This window comes from Leptonychotes weddellii, chromosome 6, assembly GCF_054177405.1.
Source record: "Leptonychotes weddellii isolate Sample4059 chromosome 6, ASM5417740v2, whole genome shotgun sequence".
NCBI lineage: Eukaryota > Metazoa > Chordata > Mammalia > Carnivora > Phocidae > Leptonychotes > Leptonychotes weddellii.
Window position 1 is genome coordinate 50,378,832 of NC_138374.1, and position 26,585 is coordinate 50,405,416.

At 46.1% G+C, this 26,585-nt stretch overlaps 1 protein-coding gene and 1 long non-coding RNA gene across 2 annotated transcripts; both read right to left on the reverse strand.

Moving 5' to 3' along the window:
- Window positions 1-947: 947 nt before the first annotated feature.
- EIF4EBP2 (eukaryotic translation initiation factor 4E binding protein 2) lies at window positions 948-26,585 on the reverse strand. Its single transcript, XM_081824127.1, has 3 exons — window positions 26,141-26,585; window positions 8,286-8,471; window positions 948-7,312 (listed from the first exon to the last, which is right to left on the reverse strand). Exons 1-3 carry the CDS (start codon window positions 26,283-26,285, stop codon window positions 7,281-7,283), a joined length of 363 nt encoding a protein of 120 aa, XP_081680253.1. The 5' UTR covers window positions 26,286-26,585; the 3' UTR covers window positions 948-7,280.
- LOC145722207 (uncharacterized) lies at window positions 12,163-22,676 on the reverse strand. The gene is made up of 2 exons (XR_014146308.1): window positions 19,756-22,676; window positions 12,163-19,522 (listed from the first exon to the last, which is right to left on the reverse strand). It is a non-coding gene; the product is annotated as an uncharacterized LOC145722207 (long non-coding RNA).

Genomic DNA, 26,585 nt, shown 5'->3' on the forward strand with positions numbered 1-26,585 from the left:
CCTTGGAAGTTAGCATCCTACCTGCCTCTGTGCAGAGGAAAGGATGTATGAAGTGCTAGCAGAAGGGTTTGGCCCCATCTTCCCCTAAGGAGTCCTTCCAGAGGTCCCAGGGCTGGGTGGTGGGTGCAGCCCCCAGGCCTGCTCCACGCCCAAATTCGCTCATTCCCGAGGCAAAGGAGGCCCAGCTGGCTGACCTCTGGTCGCCACGCCGACTGGGCTGTGCTCCAGCCCTTTCCCGAACTCTTCATGTACCAGGCCCCAGGCTAAGCGCCTTCCTTGAGCCTCACAGCCACCCAGGAAGGGGTGGTTCTTAACCCTCGCCTACTTGAGAGAATCCTGGCGGAAGGAACACGGCCTCTAAGCAGCTCGGCTAGACTTCAAGGCTGGCTCAGTCTGAAGCCTCAGAACTAAACCACGCCGTTGTCTGGATGGGAAAACGTTTCCTCAAGTCCACTTTTACTCTGCCGACCTCTGTTCACATCTCCAACAGGACAGAATTCTTGTTCGCAGTATTGATACGTGGGACTCACTGGATTAATAATAGCAAGGAATTGGATGCTCCTGCAGCACAGCCTAGTTTAGGACCTCCGAGGGGATGCATTTCTGACAGGTGCCCCTCGGGGCACAGGCAGCCCTCTTCCGAAAAAGGGAAAGCCGCTGTCTGCGCTTCCATGAGGCTGGTCGAAGCTGGTCCGAGGAGAGAGGAGCCTGCCTACCTGGTGTGTCCGGCCCCCGCATGCACCTGTTCACCACCACGCTTCTGAGGGAAGGGACAGGGCATCTCGCTGCATCTCTGGGCCAGACGGACAAAGCCCGTGCTCTGCCAATGCTGAGAACTGCCCCACGAGGTGGCTCACCATCTCTGCCCATTTACCTCACTGGTCGAGACCCTCCACATGTGAAATCCACAGGGTTTCCCCCAAAATGTAAGCAAATCAGAACACAAGTTGATACTCAAGATCTTTATTGATTTAACTGTAACAGCAACCATTGGTGAGAATTTAATTTTTCCCTAATTTCCAAACACCTGCTGGTTTAGGACAGTTACCAAAAAAAAACCCAAAAAACAAACACCAACAAAAGTGATCACGGATTCACACGGGACTGCCTCAAGACCGCATGGTGTCCTCCGCTCTCCATCCACGATGGTGAAATGGACGGGAGGGGCGGGGGGCGACCACGTCTAAGGGGACGAAGGGAAGACCAAAGAAGTAACGGCAGTCTCCACTTTTCCGTTCAGTGGATGGAACTGGGCCACTGGCGGCACGAAGACAGGGAAGGGCATTTGTTTTATACAGAAAATATCTTAAAGATGCTTAAAATGGACCCCTAGGCATGTGAGTGTCCTCTGGGCTCTCCAAGATGCCTCCTTTGAGGCTTGCCCCTGGGGTACCCAGGTGGGAAGAGGCGGGCTCCCTCTTTGGGGGAGGGAAAGGCACTGGCTCATGGGACTCAGTGGTTTGGCCACGGCCACCAGGAGCAGGATGGCTTACTCGGACAACTCGTCCTTAGCTCGTGTTCCTCCCCACCCTCCTGGTTTCAAGTAAAACTTACCCTTGGCCTGGGCTTGGTTTTTTGTTTTTCAAGATTAAGATGGAGAGGAAGGGGATACACCGGGGGCAAGACTGGCTATTCTGGGCTAGAATCATGGAACTCTCTCTGTTAGAAGTGTCCAGGAATTTGGGGGGTAAGCACCGGCGAGAGCTCCCTTTGGAAATTTCAGCGTGGCCACATGATTATCAAGCATTGCAGCATCGGTTAGCCCCCTACACTTAGAAAGGTGGCAGAGTAAGAATTTAAATACTCAGGGAACTGTGTTTCACCTCGGCAACATTTCCCCCGGCCATCCATACCGTGTGGTTGGCCCAGGCTGCAGGCAGAGTTGTTAAGCAAAGAAAACCCACAGACCATCTGAATAGGAACTCAAGAGACCTCTTAAATCTAGTTTTGCCACAAGGTATTCACTTCTAGGACCAGCCCAGAGAATGAAATTTAAATTCCAGAGGGTGGGAAAGGAGACATGAATGATTGCTTGAAAAAATAAGTTTGTATCCATCTCCTTAGTCTTTTGTAAGAAATTCCTGATCTAGCCTCAAGGAAACCTCAGTGCTAAACTGGAAAATCCTTACTAGAACAGGAAATGCCCCTGGGGAATAAGCATTCAAAAGAATTGTGACCCAGTTGCCTCAAGATCTGATTTCATCCTTTATTAAAAGCTGAGAGGTTAGGACACAGGAATGGGGAGGCGCGGTTAACCACACCCCTTTCCAAGTCCAGACAGAAACTGCCCTCCCAAAAAAACCGTGCTTCTTTAAAATGATTACCCGGTCCCAGATGTCATGGGTGGGTAAGTGATTGGGTTTCGCAGATTAATAGACAGCTGCTGTGCCTGTAGTCCAGAAACATGCCTCGACCGGCAAGTTCCGGCCCAGATGGAGAGGCAGTGGACCGCCTCTCTGCGGGAGAACTCAAAGGGCCCGGGGCCCTGGCTTCAAGCAGCCAAGATGCTTGACACGCCATCGAATATCCAAGAAGGGGAGAAAGAGTAAAGAGCCCGTTTCTGGGGTCCTGCTGCAGCACAATGAGCCCCTCCTACCAGCTGCCTCGATGGCACGTGGGTCGTGCGCCGGCTGAATGGCGGGCTCTGGGGACAAGCCACCCAGGCAGCAGGCTTCGTGCTGCCGCAGCTGTCCGCACCAAGGTCAGACGGTCCCAAAGAGCTGGGGGCCCAAACGCAAAACGAAAGACCATCTATTGTGACTGCCTCAAAAGCAGAAGGAAAAAGACGAGTCATGGGAAAGTGCTGTGAAGAGGAGTCCTTACTCGTGGAGGAAGTGCCCTTGTTCTTATGGCTGCCTCAGCAGCAATGCTTCTTAGTCAAGTGCACACTCCACCAAGCAGGGCCAGAGAAGAGGCAGAGCATAAAGCCAGACAGGAACGTGCATCTTGAAGATGTCTCGAGTCTCTAAAACATGGCTGGGCATGGGCGCCAGACGCCCAGGAGATGCTCCCTAGGAATGTGTTCGACTGACCGGCTCTCTTTAAGACACATCTCTATCAGGAAGCCCGGCCTGAGGCGGGCACCCAGGTAAGACACACACTGGATTTAGAGGTGCAATCAAGCACCGACAGACATTTCTAATTCCCAGATGTCCCCTACTGAACTGAGAAGTGGCTTCTTGGGTGAGCCACCCGACCCAAATCTGTTTCAGCTCGTATGGCTGCAGAGACCAGGTACCAACACCTGGACTCTGACAGGGGCCTGGCTTCCAGATGCAATCATCTACTTCACCCTGAATCCGAACCGTGAAGCTTTCATTCAGCCCGGTAACCCAACATCTCATTCACATTTCTTCCTTTGCCTTAACAACCCTGACTCCAATTAGGTCCGCTTTAGTGGCTGAGTTAGAAGGATCCAATTCCCTTTCAGTTCCTGGCTCACGGAGATGCAAAGACGTGGTGCGGAGTCTGAGAGACACAAAGCCTAGGACTCGCCCCGAAGCATCCTTGCACTGCTGGTAGCCAGGCAAACGTAGAGCTCTTTTTATTCTCTTGGGAATCGTCATTTCTTGCCACCACTCTCCAAACCAGCAGCTGACTTTGGGGAAAGAGAAGAGTGTCTGTCTTCTATTCAGTTTGGAGATGCAGTAGCAACATCTCTTTGTGTTATCTAGTTTAACCTACCCCCCTGTTGGACTGACTTTATCCTCTGTAGGGGCTGAGGTGATTTTAAGATAGATCCTCACATTCTTTGATACTGCTCCCCTCACAGGTGGGTGTCACTGCCCTCCCCTGTGTGTCGGCCGGGCTTAGGAGCTTGTTTCTAAGGGACACAATAGGGAAGAGGTGATGGTGTGTGCTTTCAGAGGCCGTCACGGAAGGCACTGCAGACTCCTTCTTGCCCTCTCCCTGGGGTCACCTGCTCCGGGGGGAGCCAGCTGTCCTGGTATGAGGACGCTCGCGCTGCTCTACACAGAGACCCATATGCAGAGAACGCACCAACAAGCCACAGTGCACGTAGAAGTGGGTTCTCCAGCCCTAGCTAGATGACTGCAGACCCTACCGACATCCTGATGGCAACTTCCGGCGACCCTGTGCCAGAACCATCATGCTAAGCTGCTTCCCGATTCCTAACCTCCAGAAGCTGACAGAAAACATTTGCTCTTTCAAGATTTCAAGTTTGGGGGTAATCTGTCACACAGCAGAAGATAACTAATACAGGTGGGATGACAGAATTCCGGGCTTGACAGCCCAATACCAAGAAGCCAGCTGCTTGACAGGGTGCTCCTGAGGACGTTCAGCTATTTAAACAGAATATGAAGACGTGGTGGTCTCAGCAAACCATACTGTACAGACAGACCAAGACAACGCGTGTCTCCTGCTGGAATTTGGAGGAACGAGGTCATTTCCACCAAGATGGACTGTCCTCAGAGGTTCAGAAACATGGTTTCCTCATAAAAAGAGCAAATGATCACTAAGATTTTAAGAACCATCTCACTCAGATGGTCCCCTAAGGGTTCTCCCTCCCCAAGAGAAAGCCAGGAGAGATTATTCATTCTTCTGGATCTGGCTCGCCCTGAAAAAATCATTCTTGAGGCATGGCACAAAGGTGTCATCTGTTACAAGTTAATCTGTTGCCTTGTGAAACGATCTTTAAAATGCAGGTTCATGGAGGTCAAAGCATCTCTCATAGCAGTGGCCTCTAGGAAAGGACACCAACCAGTAAGGAGGGCCTTGCAGAGAAGACTGAAGGAGCAGGCTGCTGCTGTATCATACGGCTGACACTCCCGGCAAAAACTAGAAAAATGGCCTCCGATTAGGGAACCGTGTGCAGAGATTTCCCAAGATGGCAGAAAAGGGGAAAATGGCGCCTTGACATCACTCAAGCTGGCATGTTTTAAATCCATTCCCCGCTGTTCAGCGAGGCCAGATTTTCAAGTGCAGCAACAAAGATCAAGAAGAGGCGCTCTTCTGCTCACTGCTCGACTACCTGGAGTTGGAACCAGGTTCCATGAATGCCAAAGCCAGCTATGAAGAACGAGAAGTCTCATGCCCAAAGAATCAAGCTCCCAGGGGACAAAGGGGTCCTGAGCAAGCTTCTCATGCAAATGACGGTGCAACTGAACTTTTTCCAAGAGTATGGAAAGCGAAATTTGGGAGTTTAATTAAAATCAGAACAGGGATACATTACACAAACAAACAAGGAAATATTTTTTTTGATCATCGATTTTTGAGACTGAAAGCATCCCCCAAATTTTGGAGATCCAGCTTATTCCTGAGAAACATCAACCATCACAGAAGGTTCACTCTTTGTACTATTCACATTTTGTAGTAGAAAACAGAACAAAGTTCCTTGGACAGCCTTCCTCTCTTCTGTCTAAAATGTGTTCATAAACAGGGTCTTTTCATAGTTCAAAAGAAAAACAAACAGCTTTCTTTCCTAGCCAGATGGCCTGTTACTCTCACCCTGGGATGTGGTCTCTTAATGAGAGGGTTCAGGGCACCAAATGCGACCAGAAATTCCCAGGACACCAGCGGCTACTTTACTTGTCGTTCTATGAGGACAGAGGTGTTAGTCTTTCTACAAGGTGGTCACTCTCCCGGGATTATTGTGCCAGTCAATAGTCGGGAGGGTGAGGGGGCGCATGAAAAAGCAAACGGGGAGGGAAAGAACGAGGCGCTCGTAAACAAGCCATGGCAAGGCAGAATGGTCCAGTTTGACACACCACCCACTACGAACTGCAAACATGCACACCCAAAACTAGAGGGAGAAGCAAAGAGCTCGTCAGGGACTCAGGGAGACAAAGGATGGTGACAGGGAGCAGCAGACTCGCCCATGGACATTTCTCACCTTCCTAACACCGGAAGATGTGTAATTAAAAAGTTGCTGTTCAAAATCGTATTGAAAACATATCTAAAAATAGGTCTGTAGTCATCTTAAAAATAAAAGATCACTCCTCAGATAAGAGGAGTGAGATATTATCAGATACCAACACTTGAGGTATCTTTGATGTGTATTTGAAAAATGGCCTGGCAGAGAGAAGGTGGGAGGGAGGGAGGGAGGGAGAGGGACAACGAGTACGATGGGGAAGGCAAGACAATGGGGAGAACCCACTTTCGAGCCCATGCTTATCTATCCCAGGAGCCTCAGCAGGTCTACAAAGGAAAAAAGTTTGGTTCTTTTCTAAGAGCATTCTGAAAGTCACCTTTTAAACTCAAACTATAAGACACTGCCATCAGAGACAATGATTATCCCAAAGCTCGGTGGACTAGAAAGCAAGGACTACTGAGTCTGAGTACCCACCTGGTTCAGCACGCTCCCCAGGTCATTCTTCGGGGTCACCCGGCAGAACGCTATGAACCAGGCCTCCCCCCAAGTGCCTGTCGCTTGGGTAGGCCTGTTGCGGGAGCGGGGAGCGGCAGAATCACCCTGGTGGCTCAGATACAAGGGGATGGCGGGCAACAGGGCACTAGCAGGGAGGAAGGAGGAGAGGAGAGCTCTGCTGCTTCCCAAGGACTCCCCCCTCAGGTGGGGCTCACACCTTTCTGCACAGATGTGCTAAGTGAAGGACTGGGAAGCGGCGCTCAAATATCAAAGACAGAAGACACCCCTGCCAGAGGAAGGAGGGGAAGTGGACCTCAGAAAACGTCGCAGGGTGATGCTAGCAGAGCTGTACAAACTGCACTCTGGCCTGAAGGACAAACAGCTCAGGGTACGAGGGAGAGTGGCTCTCCTCTCCATTACCATTGCCCTCTGATGGCTGTGAAGACCCGACATCCAGACTCTTATAGCTCTGAACCACAGGTGGGAGACAGGGAGGGCAGACAGAGGGTCAGGACACGGACAATGCTGAACCCACCACACCTCTGTGTCACTTCCCCAGACTTCCCAGCCAGGCAATTGTTGGCAGGTTGATATTTGATTTGGGATTTTTAAAAAATGGGGGGTGGGGGGAGGACAGGTTTTCTCAACTGTAAAATGACTACGGAAGCCAGAGTTTAACTGCTTTCCTCTGTGGGCTGCTTAGGTCTACGGAAATATGCCAAGGATCTTGGATCAACTCTGTGTAACTGGGAAGGGGGACAGGAAACAGGGAGGGGAAATGGTCAGATGAAGCTCATCTTCGCATCATTTGGCACCCAGAGGAAGGAAGAGGAGGTCTCGGGGGCTGCAATGGGACTGCTGGCTGCCCCTCTGTCCGTTCACTGTTGATCCGATGGGCCCAATCCGGTGTATACAGCCTCAGCACTGCTGCTTTCCTGCTGCTCCTGCGGGACGGTCAGATGTCCATCTCAAACTGAGCATCATCCCCTAGGAAGAATCAAGACAAGTTTAGCCCAAAAGGAAAAGCCAAGCAGCTCTGTCATTCCTCTGCATGAGGGTCAAATAAGAATCCAAACTCTCCCATTCTCTGCGGCCTTAAAACAAGTAATTGTTTGCTTTGGCTGGTCTTTTTAATCTGGAAAAAAAAAAAAAGAATGGCACTCAAACAACCCACAAGGAGTTGGATCTGGGGAAGAAGATCCAAGTGAAAACTTGCCTAGCATCCCTCTGGCTACAGGCGGCCCCAGCGGGAGCTCCTTGCCATCTATCATGTCGGCAAACTCTTCTGGAGGCTCTGAACTTTGGCCCTGCTCTCAATCAACACATTGTCCAGAAAAAGCTCATTTGGAATTTGAGGAGGCAGAATGCTGGCTCCCGCACAGAGGTCGGGGAGTACAACCCGAGGCGAACCTCGGGAGCTGGCCATTTCTACTCCCTCTTCTGCTTCCACAGAGACAGAGTGGACTCCTTACTCAGCGCACGCGCGCGTGTGTGTGTCTGTGTGTGTGTGTGTGTGTCTAGGGATAGGCAGTCCTGGAAAATGCGGCAAACAAACCCTATTTCCCCCTGCACCACAAAAATGACATTCTTCTTGTAAGAAATAGATCTATTTCTGAAAGGCAATGGAAATGGGGCCTGTTCAGTTCTATTCTGTGTGTTACTCCTAGTCCAGTACAGCCCAGGCAAGGCAGGACTTGAGGCCTGGCTCAAGGACTCATCTAAGGATTTCCTATGCCCTGAGTTTGGATTTCTCCCCGCTCCCGGATTAGATTCACTTATGATTTAGAACCTAGGATTTCCAGAACAGTTCAGTAAGCCTTGGGTGTTGGGAGCTGGGAACCTTAGAGACCTATAAACGAATGTCGGTTGTAACTGAGGCATCAATTTTTCAACCTGTAGCCGACTGACATTTGAATTCCCAGGGCTACCCACTCGGCCCCCCAAACTGGCGTTCTCTTACCAACTGCATGCTTCCTGTCATGATTGTTCAAGTTGTTCAAATTGTTTACTTCTACTTTGGAATCTTCGATTAAGGTGCCAGGGCTGGTGACCCCTGGGATATTGGGCAGATGGCAGGGCGGGGTCTGAGCCATAGGAGAATTGCGACGATCCAACAGAAACTTACGATCATAAATGATTCGGGTTCCTGGAAAACAGGGTTCAAGAGTCTGAAACAAATTAAGGGGCTATCGACATATAATAAAATCTTTAAAAAAGGTTGAGGGGGGGCGCCTGGGTGGCTCAGTCGTTGGGCGTCTGCCTTCGGCTCAGGTCGTGATTCCAGGGTCCTGGGATCGAGCCCCGCATTGGGCTCCCTGCTCCGCGGGAAGCCTGCTTCTCCCTCTCCCACTCCCCCTGCTTGTGTTCCCTCTCTCATTGTGTCTCTCTCTGTCAAATAAAGAAATAAAATCTTAAAAAAAAAAAAACAACCATATTATATTACTGGGAATTTATTTTAAATTCCATCTAAACCTAACCCTTGAGGGTTCACAGTTCAAGCAAAAAGGATAAGCTTTCTGTTCCCTGCCTGGGACCAGGCCCCTCTGCTGGAGGAGCGCCTTTTCCTCCTCTTCCGCTCATCTTTAAGGCTCAGCCCCAACATCGCTTCCTTTACGGAAAACCTTTAAAAAAAAAAAAATTCTTTCCCGCATCTTACTCCATACATATCACCTATTATAGGTCACCTGTTTATCGATTTGCCTCTCTAAAGCCTGTGACTTCCTTATGCCAGGTCTTAGTTCTATGTGACCTTGGTTCTACCATTTAGAAAGTTTTAAATGAAATAATAAACAAGTGAAAAAATCACCAATAGATAGATCGCTGCCTTTAAGTTGAAGGCTTTCCAAAGGCACTGAGACCAACATTCTTCCCAGACAGAGCTGTGGTAGAAGCTGGACCCTTCTCTATTTTACGAAACAATCTGCATCCCAGTAAGTGCTACCAGAGTGTTTTACAACAATCCTTCTGAAGACTGCATCTGACCTGACGAATAGTTAAGAAAATCTACTGCTTCTATTTCTTCTGTCATGGTCAGCCCAAGGTACAAATGGCTATAAACAAGATCTAAAACTAAGCGACAATTTAGAGATGCTTGACGATGGCTTAGTGTAGCGGACGCCTGGGGCTCTGCTCCAGACCATAGGAGCACAGCTGGCTCAGTGGTCGAGGACATGGCCACTATTCAGTGATGTCTGCTGAAGGAGGGGAGAAAGGGGGAATGGCCACCCAGCACCCCTGTCTACAGAACAAAGTGATGTGGTCAGATTGAGGCATCTTGCTCACACTAAGATTAAATCCAGAGAAGGAAAAGGTTCAGGCATGTAAGTTAAAAGTCGTAGTATATGAAAATTAGATTGTGCACGAAGTTACCCACTTAAAGAGGGAGAATCTAAATACTCCTGCCTGCTGGTCAATGCTTACAGATCCTCAAGTGAAAGCACTCCTGTCATAAGGAGAGTCTGGTTCAGGCAGATTTCCTCAAACAACATGTGACAGCTACATCCCCGGAAACAGAAAAACAAAACAGCTAACCAATCTACCTGAAATGTGAGGAAGCGGGTGGAAAAAAGCAAGGCATCTACTGCAAGAAGAATGGAAATTCTGGAGTCTTCCCAAAGAAGGAAGGAGATGAACATTTACGCTAAAGAGATGATACCGACATCATGCTAAGTAGCTGGAAAATGGATTACAAACTCTGGTTTTCTCGGGATCCATATCACAGTAGTACCATGACAGTTTCATGCAAATGCTAGTAAGTCATTTCTTTCCAACTAGATGGGAAATAAGAGTCAAACTAGTGGTTTCTAGGTGAGAAAATGGCCAAGAGAGACTCCTACCCTCCAATTTGCCCCCCCGCCCCCCGCATCCTTGCTTTTACAACCAGAATCAAGTGCTAAACACATTCTCCTCTTGGTACTACAAAATCTGTCACAGGAAAGAATGACTCAGTGTCTCAGAATGGAAGCAATGTTCTCAGATGGGCATCCATTAGCACACGTAGACATCTCAAAACAAAACCTTTAAGGATTTCAAACCAACTCCAAAGGAGATCAGTTTTTCTTACTACCTAGTTCTGTTACAACTACACTGCATACACAATCATATTTACGATTTATAAGAGGTGAAAATAAAGTATCTGGCTCTCAGGCTCTCCATGATAAAGTACTAAGACAAATGCCGTGCCATATTTGGCACCTATTAGGACAGTATATTTTTGCAGGTATCTGCACCAGAATCCTCTGGAAAGCCTGTTTAAAAATATTCTACCTGAATCAGAATCCCTGGGGCTTCGAACCTGGAAATCCCTATCTTTAAGTTCCTCGGGCATTCTTCTGTTCATTAAAGTGAGGAACCCAACTTCGGGGCCGCCTGGCTGGCTTGGTGGGTGGAGCGTGTGACTCTTGGTCTAGGGGTTGTGATTTCCACCCCTGCACTGGGTGTAAAGACGACTTAAAAATAAAATCTTAAAAAAAAAAAGAACCCGACTTCAATCTTCTACCAAAAGCCTAGTAACAGTCATCTGAGAATAGACGAAATATGAAAGAAATAGTAAGAGAAGAGGATGACGGAAGGGGCCTGGGGGGTCACTTTGACAGGTGAAGTGGACACCCAGAAAGTGACTTGATGGAGCTCACCGAGCAAACGAGAGGCAACACTGGAACCGAGCCCCTGGTGTGCGGACTCCCAGCACAGCCTGCTCTGCACTCTGCCTCTGTGCCCGGGACGCCCAGAGTAGGGCCACAGTGTTGGAAGTGAAAGGAGTCAGACAGTAACTGCCACTTACGCATGAACACTGGGGTGAGCAGCGGATGGGCCGCCCCGTTGGTCCCCCGAGTGCGGCTTCTCCAGAGGCACGCAGCAGGATGGCGGGGCCGTTACTGCCCCCTCGGGAGGGCGACAGACACTGGTAGAAGCGGTTTCTGTTTTTCAATTTTCTAAGTTTGCCAAGGCCCGGGTACTTATGTATTTTAGAAATTAGGTAATCTGCTTATTTTTGCTTACAGAACAGAAATATGCAGTTTTAAAGATTACGCGAGCAGGCAGGTCCTATAGTCCAAGTTCATTTCAGAATAGTAAAGGGGGCCTCGCTGGTAGTAAAAGGGGATGCTGGAGAGGATCATCTCTGAAGGACAGCATGGCACAAACGAGGTCAACAGCTCTAATTACTGTTACCTGTCAGCTCTTTCATTTTGAAGGCTAAATGAGGCAGGCAAAGGCTGAAAACTTCACAGAGGAAGTCTCCGAGTCCTAGAGTGGGCTAGAATTATCTTCCTATCTTTACTTTTAGAATAACTGAGAGGCAAAGGCCCACAGCTCATTTATGACAGGCCTCACACTATAAACCTAACCTTAGCAGAGCACCTCTGCATGCCTCCCTCCAACCCCCGGAGAACACTTGGAAAAGTTGGAAATCATTCGTCCCCAGTGGAAAGGAGACACAGGTCTTATGTCCTGTCTCAAATACAATTTTAGGACAAGGAAAGTAAAAAATCTACCTTCACCCTCTTTGCTTTGAAAAATAAGAACTGTAGTAACTTAAAAAGGCATCTGGAAATTATGAGGCACGAGTCATTTTGGATAGCAGAAAACTAACTTTCAAAAAGTGAATAATGCGAATTATTTTGGATGGAAGTTTTTCTTGTACAGATTTAAAACTTTTTACCACCTTAAACAGAAAACAATCTGACCCTTGCTTGATGAACAGGGGTCACCATTCTGAAGATCACTTCATAAACTATGCTGTGGCCTACGAACTCTGGGAGCCTAGGCGCTTTATTTTCCTTCCACTGTACAGAATTCAAATAGCCTGCAAGTGCCCCTTTCCTCATTGTTTCCTCCCTCACTGTTAGGCTTGAGAACACCCCCTTTTTCCCCAAGTCTCAGTCAGCTCGGGCTGCCACAACAAAATACCATGGCTTAGGGGCGCCTGGGTGGCTCAGTCAGTTAAGCGGCTGCCTTCGGCTCAGGTCATGATCCCAGGGTCCTGGGATCGAGCCCCGCATCAGGCTCCCTGCTCAGTGGAGAGCCTGCTTCTCCCTCTCCCTCTATCTGCCGCTCTGCCTACTTATGCTCTCTCTCTATCTCTGTCAAATAAATAAATAAAAATCTTAAAAAAAAAAAAATACCACGGCTTAAACAAATCTACTTTCTCAGCTCTTGAGAATCCCAAGATGGAGATGCCAGCATGGTCTGCTTCAGCTGAGTGAGAGCTCTCTTCTGCGTATGCAGACCACCACATTTTCAATGTGTCCTTAGGTGGGGTGGGGAGGGGGAAGGGAGGGGGTAGCAAGCTCCCTAGTGCCTCTTCTTCTACGGGCACTAATCCATCATGAGGGCCTCATGACCTCATCTAAACCTAATTACATCCCAAGGCCCCAGCTGCAAAGATCATCACACTGAGGGTTAGGGCTTCAACTTACGAACTTGGGGAAGAGGGGTGGGGGACGCACAATTCACCTATCCTAACCCGATGCTTCTATCCTTGTAGGGACTTTGCAATCAGCGATTCACTTATTAGAACACTACGTAAAATAAAGAGCAAACGGGCTGGGAGGGGGCCTGATGGCTTTCCAGTGAATAAAAGGAGACTTAGTGGATGCACTTTGCATATTTGCTGTATCACCTCCACTTTTGTTCATGCCTAGGTTTCAAAAGAGTGAGGTTTCACTGTCAGATATTCTTAAACTAACATTCAACTTGCAAGTCAGAACAAGATTATTCTTACTTCTGCAGTATGCCAAGCTTGGAACTCTGGGGATGAGGCGGTGAAAAACAATGCACAGGATGAAAGCAAGCTTTCTATTTCTAAATTATATATTAGCAATAGCATATGCATTAAAGAACTGTAATTTGACCAACTAGGAAATAAGCAGTACAGAGTCTACCTAAATGTGTGAGATATAAAGGAAACTTTGAAGAACTTCTACGACGTTGCAGAGGCGATAAAATCCATTTTTTTACAACTTTCCTGAGATGTAATTCACATATAGTTCAAAGTGTGTAATTCAACAGTTTTTAGCAGATTCACAGAATTATGCAACCATCACCGTGATCAATTTTAGAACACTGCAACCATCCCCCAAAAGATAACCCATACATGTCGAGCAGTCCCCCTCCACCCCAGCAGCCCTAGGAAACCACTATTTTCTGTCTCTACAGATTTGCCTATTCTGGACATTTCATATAAATGGAATCATACAATATGTGATCTTTTGTGACTGCTTCTTATACTTGCATGTTTTCAAGGTTCATCCATGTTTAGTATTTCTCAGTACTTCATTCTTTTTATTGTCAAATATTCCATTACACGTATATATCACATTCTATCAAGTAATCAGTTGATGGACATCTGGGTTATTTCCACTCTGAGTAATGCTGCTATAAACATTCATGTACCTATCTTTGTGTGGACATATGTTTTCATTTCTCTTTGGTAAGAGTAGAATTGCTAGATCATATGGTTAACTCTGTGTTAAATCTTTTGAGCAACCACCAGACTGTTTTCCAAGGTGGCTGCACCATTTTGCATTCCCACCAGCAGTATGTGAGGGTATGCACATGGCAGCCCACACTTGCTATGTTTTTTATTATAGCTATCTTATGGGTGTGAAGTGGTATCTCATTGTGGTTTGATTTTTTTTAAGTTTTTATTTAAATTCCAGTTAGTTAACACAAAGTGTAATATTAGTGTCAGGTGTACAATATAGTGACTCAACACTTTTATACAACACCTGGTGCTTATCACAACAGGTATACTTCTTAATCCCCATCACCTATTTCACCCCTCCCCCCACCCATCTCCCCTCTGGTAACCATCAGTTTGTTCTCTGTAGTGAAGAGCTGGTTTCTTGGTTTGCCTCTCCCTCCCTTTTTCCCCTTTGCTCATTTGTTTTGTTTCTTAAATTTCACTGTGGTTTGATTTAATTTGCACTTCCCTGATGGATAATGGTTTGAACATCTTTTCATATGCCTACTGGCCATCCCAATGGACATCTTCTTTGGAAAAATGTCTGTTCAGATCCTTTGCCCATTTTCTAGTGGGTTGTCTGTTTACTTTTGAGTTTTAAGAGTTCTTTATATTTATGAATACATGTCCCTTACTCATACATGATTTGCAAATATTTTCCCCTATTCTGTAGGTTGCTTTTTCCCTTATTGGTATTCTTTGAAGCACAAAAGTTTTTAATTTTGACAAAGTCCAATTTATGTCTTTTTCTTTTGTTGCTTGTGCTTTTGGTGCCATACTCAAGAACCTATTTGCTAACCAAGGTCATAAAGATTTGTGCCTATGTTTTTTCCTAAAGGCTTTATAGTTTTAAGCTTTTACATTTAGGTCTTCGAGTCATGGGGTCCAACTTCAGTTTTTGTGTGTGGATATCCAGTTGTACCAGTATCATTTGTTGGAAAGACTATTTCCCCCCATTTAATTGTCTTGGCATCCTTGTCATAGATCAAATAGCCGTAACTGTATGGGTTTATTTCTAGACTCTCAATTTTATTCCATTGATCTATGTTTATCCTTATGGCAGTACCATACTGTCTTGATTTGTAATAATTATTGAAATTGGGCTATTTTAGGTCTCTTAAAATTCCATATTAATTTTAGGGTCAGCTTGTCAACTTATGCAAAGAAGCCAGCTGGAATTTTGACGGGACTGTGTTGAACGTGTAGATCTGGGAAATACAGTCATCTTAAGAATGCCGTCTTCCTGGGTGCCTGGGTGGCTCAGGTGGTTAGGCGTCTGCCTTCAGCTCAGGTCGTGATCCCATGGTCCTGGGATTGAGCCCCACACTGGGCTCCCTGCTCGGTGGGGAGTCTGCTTCTCCCTCTGCCTCTGCCCCTCTCCCTGCTTGTGTTCCCTCTCTGGCTGTGTCTCTCTCTGTCAAATACATAAATAAAATCTTAAAAAAAAAAAGAATGCCGTCTTCCAATCTATGAATGTGGAATGCCCTTCCATCTATTTAGGTCTTCTCCAATTTCTTTCAACAATGTTTTGTAGTTTCCACAGTATAAGTTTTGTGCTCCTTTCATTAAATTTATTCCTACATATTTTATTATTTTCATGTTGTTAGAAATGGAACTGTTTCCTTTTTTGCATTGTCCATTGAAAGTGTATAGAAATACAATTGGTTTTTGTATACCAGTCTTGTATCCTGCAACCTTGCTAAACTCAATTAATTCTAGTAGTTTTTTAGTGGATTCCTAAAATACATTTGGTTGTGAATGCAAACAAAGCAAATTAATTCAGAAGAGAAGACACCCTGAAGAACTGGAGTCTTAAGGGTTGCCACTAATGTTCTCAAATATGGCCAGGGAAAACAGGAGCACAAAGGACAGCATTTTAGGTGTTTGAATTTTAGATCGCTGCAAGCTAAAAAAGTTTCACTGTAGCAGATAGAGAGCAAAAGTGGGGAATCAGCCTGTCAGTGACTAAGGATCTATGGTGTGATTCAAAAGCACCTGACCATTCAAAAAATCAAAACTATTCAAAGAAAAACATTAAGATTCGACTATGAACAAAATGGCAAGAAAAAAACCTTTGTTTCCTTTGTTATATATTGTGTTTACCATGAGATTATATTTATTCCAAGACAAAAACTAAAAAACCTACAATACTCAAGGTCTCTTATACATATGCATGCACAGACATCTATTTTCTAAAGTAAGAACTTGCTGGTAATCCACGTTTCATCCAAAGAGCCCGCCACATTTATGTCAGGCCCGTTTCATGTCAACCAATGCAGCCACAAGTAACTAGAAGTCAGTTAATCCTAAATTCCTGAAAAAGGAAAACAAAAGACCATACAAGACATACCTTGAATATAACATTAAAATGGCCCGCGGGGCGCCTGGATGGCTCAGTCAGTTAAGCGTTAGACAGCTTGATTTTGGCCCAGGTCATGATCTCAGGGTCGTGAGATCGAGCCCCGAGTGGGACTCCATGCTCAGCAGGGAGTCTGCTTGAGATTCTCTCTCGCCCTGTGCCCCTCCCCCGGGTGTGTACTCTCTCTAGAAATAAGTAAAATCTTTAAAAAAAAAAAAAGGGAGGGCGCCGTGATTTTGATCATTTGATGGGAGTGTTAAAAAAAAAAAAATTCTCTATTTCACCTTGACAATGGACGCTTTTCCTTCCAGTGAGTTTTCCATTTCGTTTTCTATAAAAATAATCATGTCCCTTGGATTGAACTAGACATGGGACTCAATCCCAGGACTCTGAGATCATGACCGCCATGAAAAGTTAAGAACCAAAATATCATATATGCTATATACCAGATCTCACAATTTGTGATCAAACTATAATAAAAGCAAAGAAGAATACTTATAGGAGAGTATGTAAATGTTGCAGGCCCTGATACTGTCAAAATAATGGAGAAGTTGACCTACCAGGGAAGTAGAGACGGGATGGATGGTACAACTTTATATAACGGAGAGCTAAATTGACAGATTGTGACTGGGAGGTTTTGACTATTATTTTACATTTTAAAGGTAACTATCAGAAGAACCAGAATCGATAATACAATTTACAAAAACTGATAAATGGAGAAGGGAGCGGAAATGAGAGGGAGAAAGTAATGAAAGTGTTCCAGATTACTCATCTTCCATGACAGGGAATCAATGGTATTATCTAACATTAACAAGCCAAGAAATTGTGGTGCACATGTATGTACAGCAACAGCGGTAACCAATAAAAGCACTAGAAACAAAAACCGTTAAAAGCGGTTGTCTCCTGGCATTTTACTTTGCATTTTAGGTGCTTCTGTTTTTCTTTCTTTTTTTTTTTTTTTCTTTTTAAGGATTTTATTTGTTTGTTAGGAGAGAGAGAGCAGGAACAGGGGCAGAAGGGGAGGGAGAAGCTGACTCCCCGCTGAGCAGAGAGCCCAGTCTAGGGCTCAATTCCAGGACCCTGGAATTATGATCCAAGTCGAAGGCAGCCACTTAACCAACTAAGCCACCCAGGCGCCCCTTTCCATCTTATTTTTTAAATGTGCATATATTACTTCAGTCTACATGTTTGGACTTCAGAACAATAAGAACTTTAAAATCTTTTAACATTAGACATTTATAAATTTTCTTCATCCCTTAACGACCAGATACTAAGATAAATCTAATACCTTGACCCCATTGCTTTCTAGATGCTGACATTACCAGGAAAACAGTAAAAACAAAGTTCCTTTAGTGGAGAACAGAAAGGAGGGGGAAAAAAGCTTCTACCCTTTGATCTAAAAACTAGTAATTTTCAAAATGGCAAGGACCAAGAAGACCAATGAAAGAGGCCCAAAATTACGCTTACCAAGATGGTTAGGTACATAAACGAGGTCATTCAAGCCTAAGGGTCTCTTTCAAGACCAAGTAGCTTAGTTTAAATAATTAATCCAGGGATTATGCTATATACTTTCAAGAAATTGTATTAACTTCAAATTAAACCACCTAGAGAAAGCCCACTGTAATGTGGTTAACTGAACAGGGTAGTCATTACTATACTTTCACAGGGTCCCCAGCATAAAGTTCTGTTTAACTATGGCTGCTTCCTATATTAGAAGTAAGCATCTATTCATGCAAAATGACAGCTCAGAACAAGAAACATCAAGTAACTTGCCCAAATTGCATAGCTTGAGTAAGCTGGTGACAAAATTCCTCCAAAGGCTAAGATGGACCTTCACCCCCACACAACAGTGTTCAAGGAGGAAGGGGGAGTGTGGAATTAAACAGGGCTTCCCTCAGGGGACTCTCTCCATCCAAGAGAAAATCTTTCTCACCAAACCCTTAGCAGACTTTCCCCTACATCTCATTTGGCCAGAACTGGGTCAGATGCACAACAGACCAGACACTGGGGGAAGCCATGACTGGTAGCCATGGTGCATATCCTGGGGCTTGGCACACTGCCACTTAAAAAAAAATGTCTGCTTAAACATCTATTCTTCATGGAGACTCTGGATGAAAAGACAGACTCCTAAAAAGCTCTATGCCAGATAACCCAGAGGAAACTAAAAGCTGCCTAAGCCAGCCCCCTCCAGGGAGGTTGATGGTGGCCAAAACACATTCAGTGTGGGCCACCATCAAATCCCTAAAGTGCTAATAAAATCAAGAGAGGGACAATTTTTTACATCAACAGAAGGTACAACTGGAGCCTCAGGATCTTATAGCTTAGTATGACCAAAGTACTATGGCAAATGGGAGACGTCTAAGGTTTGTGAAAAGCCAACCCTACTGTCCTTTGTTTAACTCTAAGTTTCAATAACTGGGAGCAACGACTTCCAAGATATTGTCAAGGGATGGCTCCTGGCCCTGTCACTTAGGACACAGTCATCACAGAACACACGCCTAGGCTGAAAGGGAAGTTGATAATGACTGTGTTCCTACACTGAAGGTCTAGTGTTAGGAGAGGCTTAGAGAACATCTGGCAAAAGCCTGTCATTTTAGACATGAAGCAACTAATATCCAGAGAAGTTAAAAGTATTTGTGAAAGGACACATAGTGACCCAGGAGTCAGGAGAGCAACACAAATAAACTAGGTACGTTAAGCAAATCTGGTTCTCTCGAGTCTCAGCTGCAACATGAGTTGAAAAGATTATCTTTTTAGCTAGTACCAGGTCCAAAATGGTATACAAACCACAAACTAATATTAAGTAAATGTCAAAATTATTTTAAGTCTGTCTAGCCCTGACTGTCAGAAGATCTGGGTGATAATAAAGTACATCCACTACGTCCATTTCTATTTTTTAAAAATATTTTATTTACTTATTTGAGAGGGAGGGGGAAAGAGAGGGACAAGCAGACTCCCTGCTGAGCAGGGACCCAGACACGGGGCTCAATCCCAGGACTCTGAGATCATGACCTGAGCCCAAGGCAGATGCTTAACCAACTGAGCCACCCAGGCGCCCCTCAAATACATCCACTTCTGTGTGGGCTTGAACATTCATCCCAAAATAAATCATCTCTACAAAAATGCCTCACTCTGATTCCAGGAAAATGCTGACTGGATCTGCCAGGTTGCTGACTGTGTCCTGGATCAGTTCTTTGGATTAGATTTCACAGATGTGGTTCAGCCTCTGTCTGTAATACTAATAATTAATGAAGGATCACTGCTATTGGTATGGGGAAAACATTCAGATTCAAACTTGGCTTTCATTCCAACAGTCTGCTTTCTTCCAAAGTTCCCTCCTCTTGGGCACTTATTTAAAAAATAAAAATAATGCCTATCGGGGCGCCTGGGTGGCTCAGTTGGTTAAGCGACTGCCTTCGGCTCAGGTCATGATCCTGGAGTCCCTGGATCGAGTCCCGCATCGGGCTCCCTGCTCGGCAGGGAGCCTGCTTCTGCCTCTGACCCTCCCCCCTCTCATGTGCTCTCTCTCTCTCATTCTCTCTGTCTCAAATAAATAAAAAAAAAAAAATTAAAAAAAATAAATAAATAAATAAAAAATAATAATGCCTATCTATGAACATCTTCCACTTTTCACTTACTTTTCAAGTAAGGAGCTTGAAGTCTACCAACCAAGTCTGTGAGAGGCAAGAGTCGGCTAGAGAGCCCTGGTCTAGGTCACTGTTTTTATCTACTGCCTATTCGTGATTCTAGGAACTTACCTGACCAGAGAACAGTTTCATTTCAACCTAAAAGCAGCCTGACTCTAACATAAACAGTCTCTCGGGGTGACACGGGCTCCTCTGAGGCCCAAACAATTAATTACGACATCTTAAGATGAAGAATCACAAGCCTCTCACGTTTTCTGAAAAGTGTCTCTTAAGAGACCTAGACAACAATGGTCTACCTTCACCAGTAAATAGTCAGCATTTCTGCTAGAAGCAGCAGGCCATTTCTAAAATAATCAGAATTGAATGAGGCCAGTATTACCTTGATTCTAAAACCAAAGACATCACAAGAAAAATACAGACTAATACCGCTTCTGAATAGAGATGTAAAAATCCTCAACCAAGTATTAGCACAACAAATTTAGCAACGCATAAAAATGATTATATACCATGACCAAGTGGGATTTATCCCAAGAATACAAGGCTGGTTCAACATCCAAAAATCAACTGACACAATATGTCATGTCAACAGGATAAAAAACAAAAATCACACAATCAACTCAATTTAAGTAAAAAAAAAAAATGCATTTTACAAAATCCAACCCCCTTTCATGATAGAAACACTCAACAGACTAGGAAGAAAAGGGAACTTCCTCAATCTGATAAAGGGTATCTATGAAAAACCCACAGCTAACATCTTACCTAATGGTGAAAGACTAGATGTTTTCTCTCTAACACTAAGAACAAGTCAAGGGCATCTGTTCACACTATCTTGCCACTTCTGTTCAACACTGTACCGAAAGTTCTAGCCAGAGCAATTAGACACAAAAAAATAAAAGGCACTCAGATAAACCACGGAGACATAAAACTATCACTATTTTTTTTTTAAAGATTTTTTATTTATTTATTTGACAGAGAGAGAGATAGCGAGAGCAGGAACACAAGCAGGGGGAGTGGGAGAGGGAGAAGCAGGCTTCCTGCCGAGCAGGGAGCCCGATGTGGGACTCGATCATGACCCGAGCCGAAGGCAGACGCTTAATGACTGAGCCACCCAGGCGCCCAAACTATCACTATTTACAGACGACATGCTCTCGTCTACTAAAAATCCCATGGAATCTACACGAATTGAATTGCATTCTCCAGTTCATTTCTCCTTGCTTGTTAAAGTTTTTACTTTCTTAAACCACTCAATGAATTGAACAGCTTCTGTTTGCCAGGGCATTCATCCTGAAGATCTGAAAGATTTACTTAGATGTAAACACTCAGGGATTTCTGAGCTTTTGGCTTCAAGCAATGGCCCGAGAACGGGTGCAGGGGACCTTTAAAAACTAGCCACCCATAGGATGCACAGCGGCTGCCTGTTAAAACACGGGTTCTAAGGGGCCTTCGCAAAACCAAGTTCCACGATGAACAAATTTGAAAATGGGAGTCTAGGCCTTGCCTATTCAGTAAGGTGAATGACTCCAATTCTCAACTGACTTTTGTTCTATTATTTATAAATGGAGTAACAAAAATCGTTTAAATATTACATCGTTCATAAAAAGACCTGGAAGCCAAAAAAAAGTTCTGCCGCTCACCAACAAACTATTCTCCTGCTCAGGCTGTATTCTTCTCCAACCAGATGAACTAGCTTACTCCACATTAACTGTACCCTATCTGATCTGCACATTTTTACACACACACATAATCAAGCCTACAGAGCAGCCAAACCACGTAAGACTCCTCCTTTTTTTTTTTAACTAGGTTCCACACCCAACATGGGGCTTGAACTCACGACCCTGACGTTAAGAGTCCTGTGCTCTACCTACTGAGCCATCCAGGGACCCCTTTGCAAGACCCCTCTTAGAAAACTGTTGTTAAGACTCCAGTCGTCTTTCCTGAGTAACCCTGCTAGTGTCAGGTTACAGACTCATCACTTTTCGCTCTTCCTATTGCCCACAACAGGCCTCAGCGAGCTGAAGGAGCTGTGCACAGGGCCTTCATACATGCTACAGTATCGATTTGTAAGAGCTGTCTTCCATGGTCAGACTGCATCTGACTTAGGACAGGCAGAGGCTTTCAAACAGTGCATTGCTATATGCTTTGAGGACGTAGACTGCTGCCTCCCCCAGGCTCAGAATTCAATCCTTTTTTTTTTTTTAAGATTTTATTTATTTATTTGACAGAGAAAGACCAGCGAGAGAGGGAACACAAGCAGGGGGAGTGGGAGAGGGAGAAGCAGGCTCCCCGCCGAGCAGGGAGCCCGATGCGGGGCTCGATCCCAGGACCCCGGGATCATGACCTGAGCCAAAGGCAGACGCTTAACTGACTGAGCCACCCAGGCGCCCCAGAATTCAATCCTCTGTGAGCAAAAAATGCACCCAACATAAAAACTGAAGTATATCTTCTTTAATATATACTTTGGCAGCTGATGAATATGAGACCTCAGCTGAATCTCCCACAGAATGACAAACATGTTAATAATTTGGGTTACTCTGAGATAAGTAAATGCAATCTTCCTCAAACACAAGGCAGAGGGACTGAACACCTTTCATTATGCTTTTCATGTACTTCTCCCATGTCATAAGGAAGTCCTTTGGTTAATAACGAAGCTAGGGAGCCAAGTAAGAACATTTGTTGGTTCAGAAGGTTTTGGCCTAGAATAAACTCAACCCAAGGTCATGGAGTTAGAAATTTCACAACAGTCAGAAACTGACCTTCCTTCCCCAGATCTACATAGAGCTCTATTCATCTCCCAAGAAGGGAACCAGGCCAAAACTTTGGACTCCTCTCAAATACTCTTATTTTACTATAGCTCACTCCAAGAGGATTGTTTTCCCTTCTTCCTACCTTCTTTATTTCCAGACCCTTGCAATGGCCTTCAGGTAATTCTGACCCAGCGAACCCATCACAGCAACTCTCCAGCTGGCCGAGGAAACAGCAGCACGAACAAGATTTTAGACCATCACAGTTAGTTCCCCGCTGGCGCTCTTGTTATGGCAACAGCACTTTTCCACAGCTGATGAGGATGTTATGCAGGAAAAGAAAGGCAGAAAGAAGGCTAAAAGAGTTCTCTCTGTTTCTGTTCGTTTCCCAGAGCACAACACTCCTAGAAGGAGAAAGTTCAGAACTTACGAAAGCATCAGGTGCCTTCCAGCTAACCAAAGTGTTATAAAAGTGAAGACAACTACAGTAACTTTCCCTTCCATTGAGGCTAGATGTAGCTTCTCAAAGGAAGAGCCAAATAGCATCCTCACTCCTCCACAGGCAGATAAAACAAAGTAAAATAAAATCCAAGGGCATTTTTTTTTTTTGCCTTGAATTTACTCAACAAAAATGTTCCTCCTCCTTAACAATGAAAACAGGTAGGTACTCTTCTAGCAGTTTGAGAAATCCAAAGGTCAGAGCAAGTCCGTTTCCACCCACCTCTTATTTCCTAAACCATGAGAAGGCAGTTTTGAGAAACCTTCCCAAGGGGTAGGCTGTAACCTCTGATCCCCCAAAAATAAAGGACTCTCAAAGGAGAAGAAATCATAAGTTCACTATGTTGTGAATGTCCCTGCCCAGTCTGATCATTTAGGGCATTCAGCACATCAACTGTTATCCTGGAATACTGCCAACACGTGTATGACACTCCAGAAGGTTTCCAGAAGTTTAAGACAGGACATGCTAATCCCCTTCCTTCCCACTAAAGAGAGATTTCCCATGCAAGCTTACTATCATTTTTCTAAATGTTTTCACACCTGAAATGTATGTTAGCACTGGATTCTATACGGTTTTTTTTGTTCTAAAACAAAAAATCTTATCAGTCCCCAACCCCCTTCAAGATTTTAAGATCACTGAGAGCAAGGACTGCATTTTCCTACTTTGGTTTGTGGTGCTCTTTTGTGCAAAGCACTGCACTAGGCCCACAAAACTCATTTAAAATACCTAATCACATTAATTCAGGTGCCTGGAGGAGACCAAATAACAAAACTATCTTCCCCTGGCTCAATTATATGGTGGGAGAGAGAGGAATGTACAAGAGAGATGAGCAAACCACCAGAGGAGGGGAAAGTTTCCAAAGGGGGAAATATTAAATCAGTAACTACTGCACATCTAAACAGCACTGAGTTAAGAGTGATTAAATCCAATCCCAACAGTGCTATATCCTATAAACGCATTATGTTAAGTCTTCGTGCTAAAAATCCAAAGATTACAACCTGCTCTACCAATAAACACAAGTTCAATGTAATAGATGAGCTAAGATGACAAGTATTTAAATCTGAAACAAAAAACTGTGTACAGAAACTATCAGGAGACAGGTTAAGTGATATTTGAGAAAGCAGTAGTGACTGTAAGTTGGAAGGAAGGGTAAATGAATCAGTATTTCTGGCAGAATCTTTCCAAGCACTTAAGGAACTAATCCAGACTATGAAACAGGCTTCTATCTTTAAAGCAATGCTTAAAGACTGTGTCCTTATTTTAAAAGCAAGGTAGCTTGGCTGTTTGAAATATGCCCGAAAGGTACCCCCTCTGTGGCTCTTCCATCAGGGGAATAATGATTAATATATAGCTAAAAGTTCAGTTCCTTCCCCGCATAAATAATAGCTGAGTGCAGTTGTTAACCATGACATGTTCTCAACGGCTGGAAGCGCGGGCATTTACTGACCAGTACCACAAAGAATTTTGCAAGAAGTTATAAATCCCTTCCTATCACCTGGAAAACAGTATCCATTTCTTAAAAGCTGTCAGCTCAAGTTCAGGACAACTCTATCTGGAGCAGATACTGGTCTGCCAAGATCTTTCACGATCAAAAAGCAGGATCGAAGCATGCTCAGGGGCTGGCCTTGAACAGATCAGGTCACCAGGGAGGGTTCTCCTCACGGAGTCATCCCACTGTCCTGCAAAGTTAAAGCCTCTCTAAGCCCAGCTATCCAAAAACATTGATGAACTCCTCCTGCTTGGGTCATTTTAAAGTCTTCCAAGGCAGCCACCCGTCCCCTAGAGTGGCCTGGATGGATTCCTCTGTAGAGCTCTCTCCTCGATTTTTATCCCTTGTTGTTGGCAAAAAAGTCTTCCTACTCTGTGGGCCTTGCTATTGTGCAACCAATTCAAGATCACCCGGGCCTAACTGCACCGGATTGGTTGTAGTACAACTGGTGAGCCCAGCCCACAGGAACGAAGCTAGCCATCTCCTCCGGCAGAGGCTGCCAGCAAAGTTCAACCCTCTAGAGAGGCCACCCCAACACCAAACGAAGGCAAAGTTCCGAAGTTAAAATGAAGCTCCATCCCTTCAATAAGGTCCCACAAGATTGCTCTCTAGTCCCCTCCCCCTGGCGAACAGCCCAGTCAGGGAACACACAACCTTTGAGCTCCCTTTTCCCGTGACAAATTCAACGTGGTTCACCTCCACCCCAGTGTTCTTCCTTGTAAACAGTTCCTGGTCATACTTCGAAAAGCAATGCTCGGAAAACTCTCCCTGCGCTGCCCTTCCCCAGAACCAAGCAATCCCACCGACCCGGGTGCCCTTCTTGCCAATGCCCTCCTCATCTATCCCCAAAAGCGTCACCGCCAAAAACCTATCGTCAGGGCTGCCAGCGTTCTACTACCCCCACGTCCTTTCCCTTGGCTATTTCTTGAGTATTATTTTATCATTCTCTCCCCTAGCCTGGGCCTGGGGACTCCCCGCCCCCCTCTCGTGGGGCCTCGTCCAGCAAGTAAACAATGCTGTCAAAGCAGGATAACGCTGGGCGAGGCGTCCAAACTCTGCATTCCAGCCTCCTCCTGCCGTTCTAAAAGCAGCAAAACAAGTCATCGCAGAGTCCCAAAGCGAAATACTCTGCCTGTTCTTTCTAAAAAGGCCCGGGACAGAGCTCCAAAATCAAGCATTAATGTGCACAAATGCACGACAAGAGGCAGAGGCAATGCAGAACGAGAGCCAGGCCAAGTGTAGACGAATCGGCCCAGGAGGAGGCAGAGGGGGGGAAAACTGGGTCGAGCGGGGAAAGCTGCCACGAAGCGGGAACAAGGGCTTCCCCCCCCCCCCCCCCGCCCAGCGACGGGAGAGCCCCGTTCCCAGAGTGGGCGCGCGCTGAATCGAGTTGCAGCCAAGAGAGAATGCAAAGTTAAGGCTCCCGAAAGCAGTCTCACGGGGGCTTTGGAGGAGCTGGGGGGCGGGGTTGGGGGGCTTTGGCGGAGCTGCGCTTGCGGAGGCGGCCACGCTTGGACACGCCCTGAGTTAAAGGCCCGCGGCGGGAGGCCGGCGAGGACGCGGCGGAGGAAACGGGCTGCAGGCTCCGGGCCGCGGCGGGGCGGCCGGCGCTCACCTCCCGGCGTGGTAGAGAAGAGCGTCCCCCCGGGCGTGGTGCAATAGTCATGAGGTAGCTGCGCGGCGTCGCTGATGGGCACGGTGCGGGTGGGGATGGCGCGGCTCTGGCTGGGCTGGTGGCCGCTGCCGGCGGACGAGGACATGGCTCTGCGCGCGGGCTCTCGGGCTTTGTCCGGCGGGCGGGTAGGCGGGGGGCGGCGGCGGCGGCGGCGGTGGCGGCGGCGGCGGGGGGCCCGGGCTGCTCCGGCTGCTCCCGCGGGCGGAAGGGCGGGCGGGGCTGGGCGCGCTCCACTCGCTCCTCGCTCGCTTCCTCTCGCTCCCTCGTCCCGCTCCGCTCCCGCCGCCGCCCTCTCAGCCGCCGCCGCCGCCGCCGCCCGATCCTCCGGCCTCCGCCAGCAGCCCCAGTAGCAGCAGCAGCACCAGCGGCAGCAGCGGCGACGACG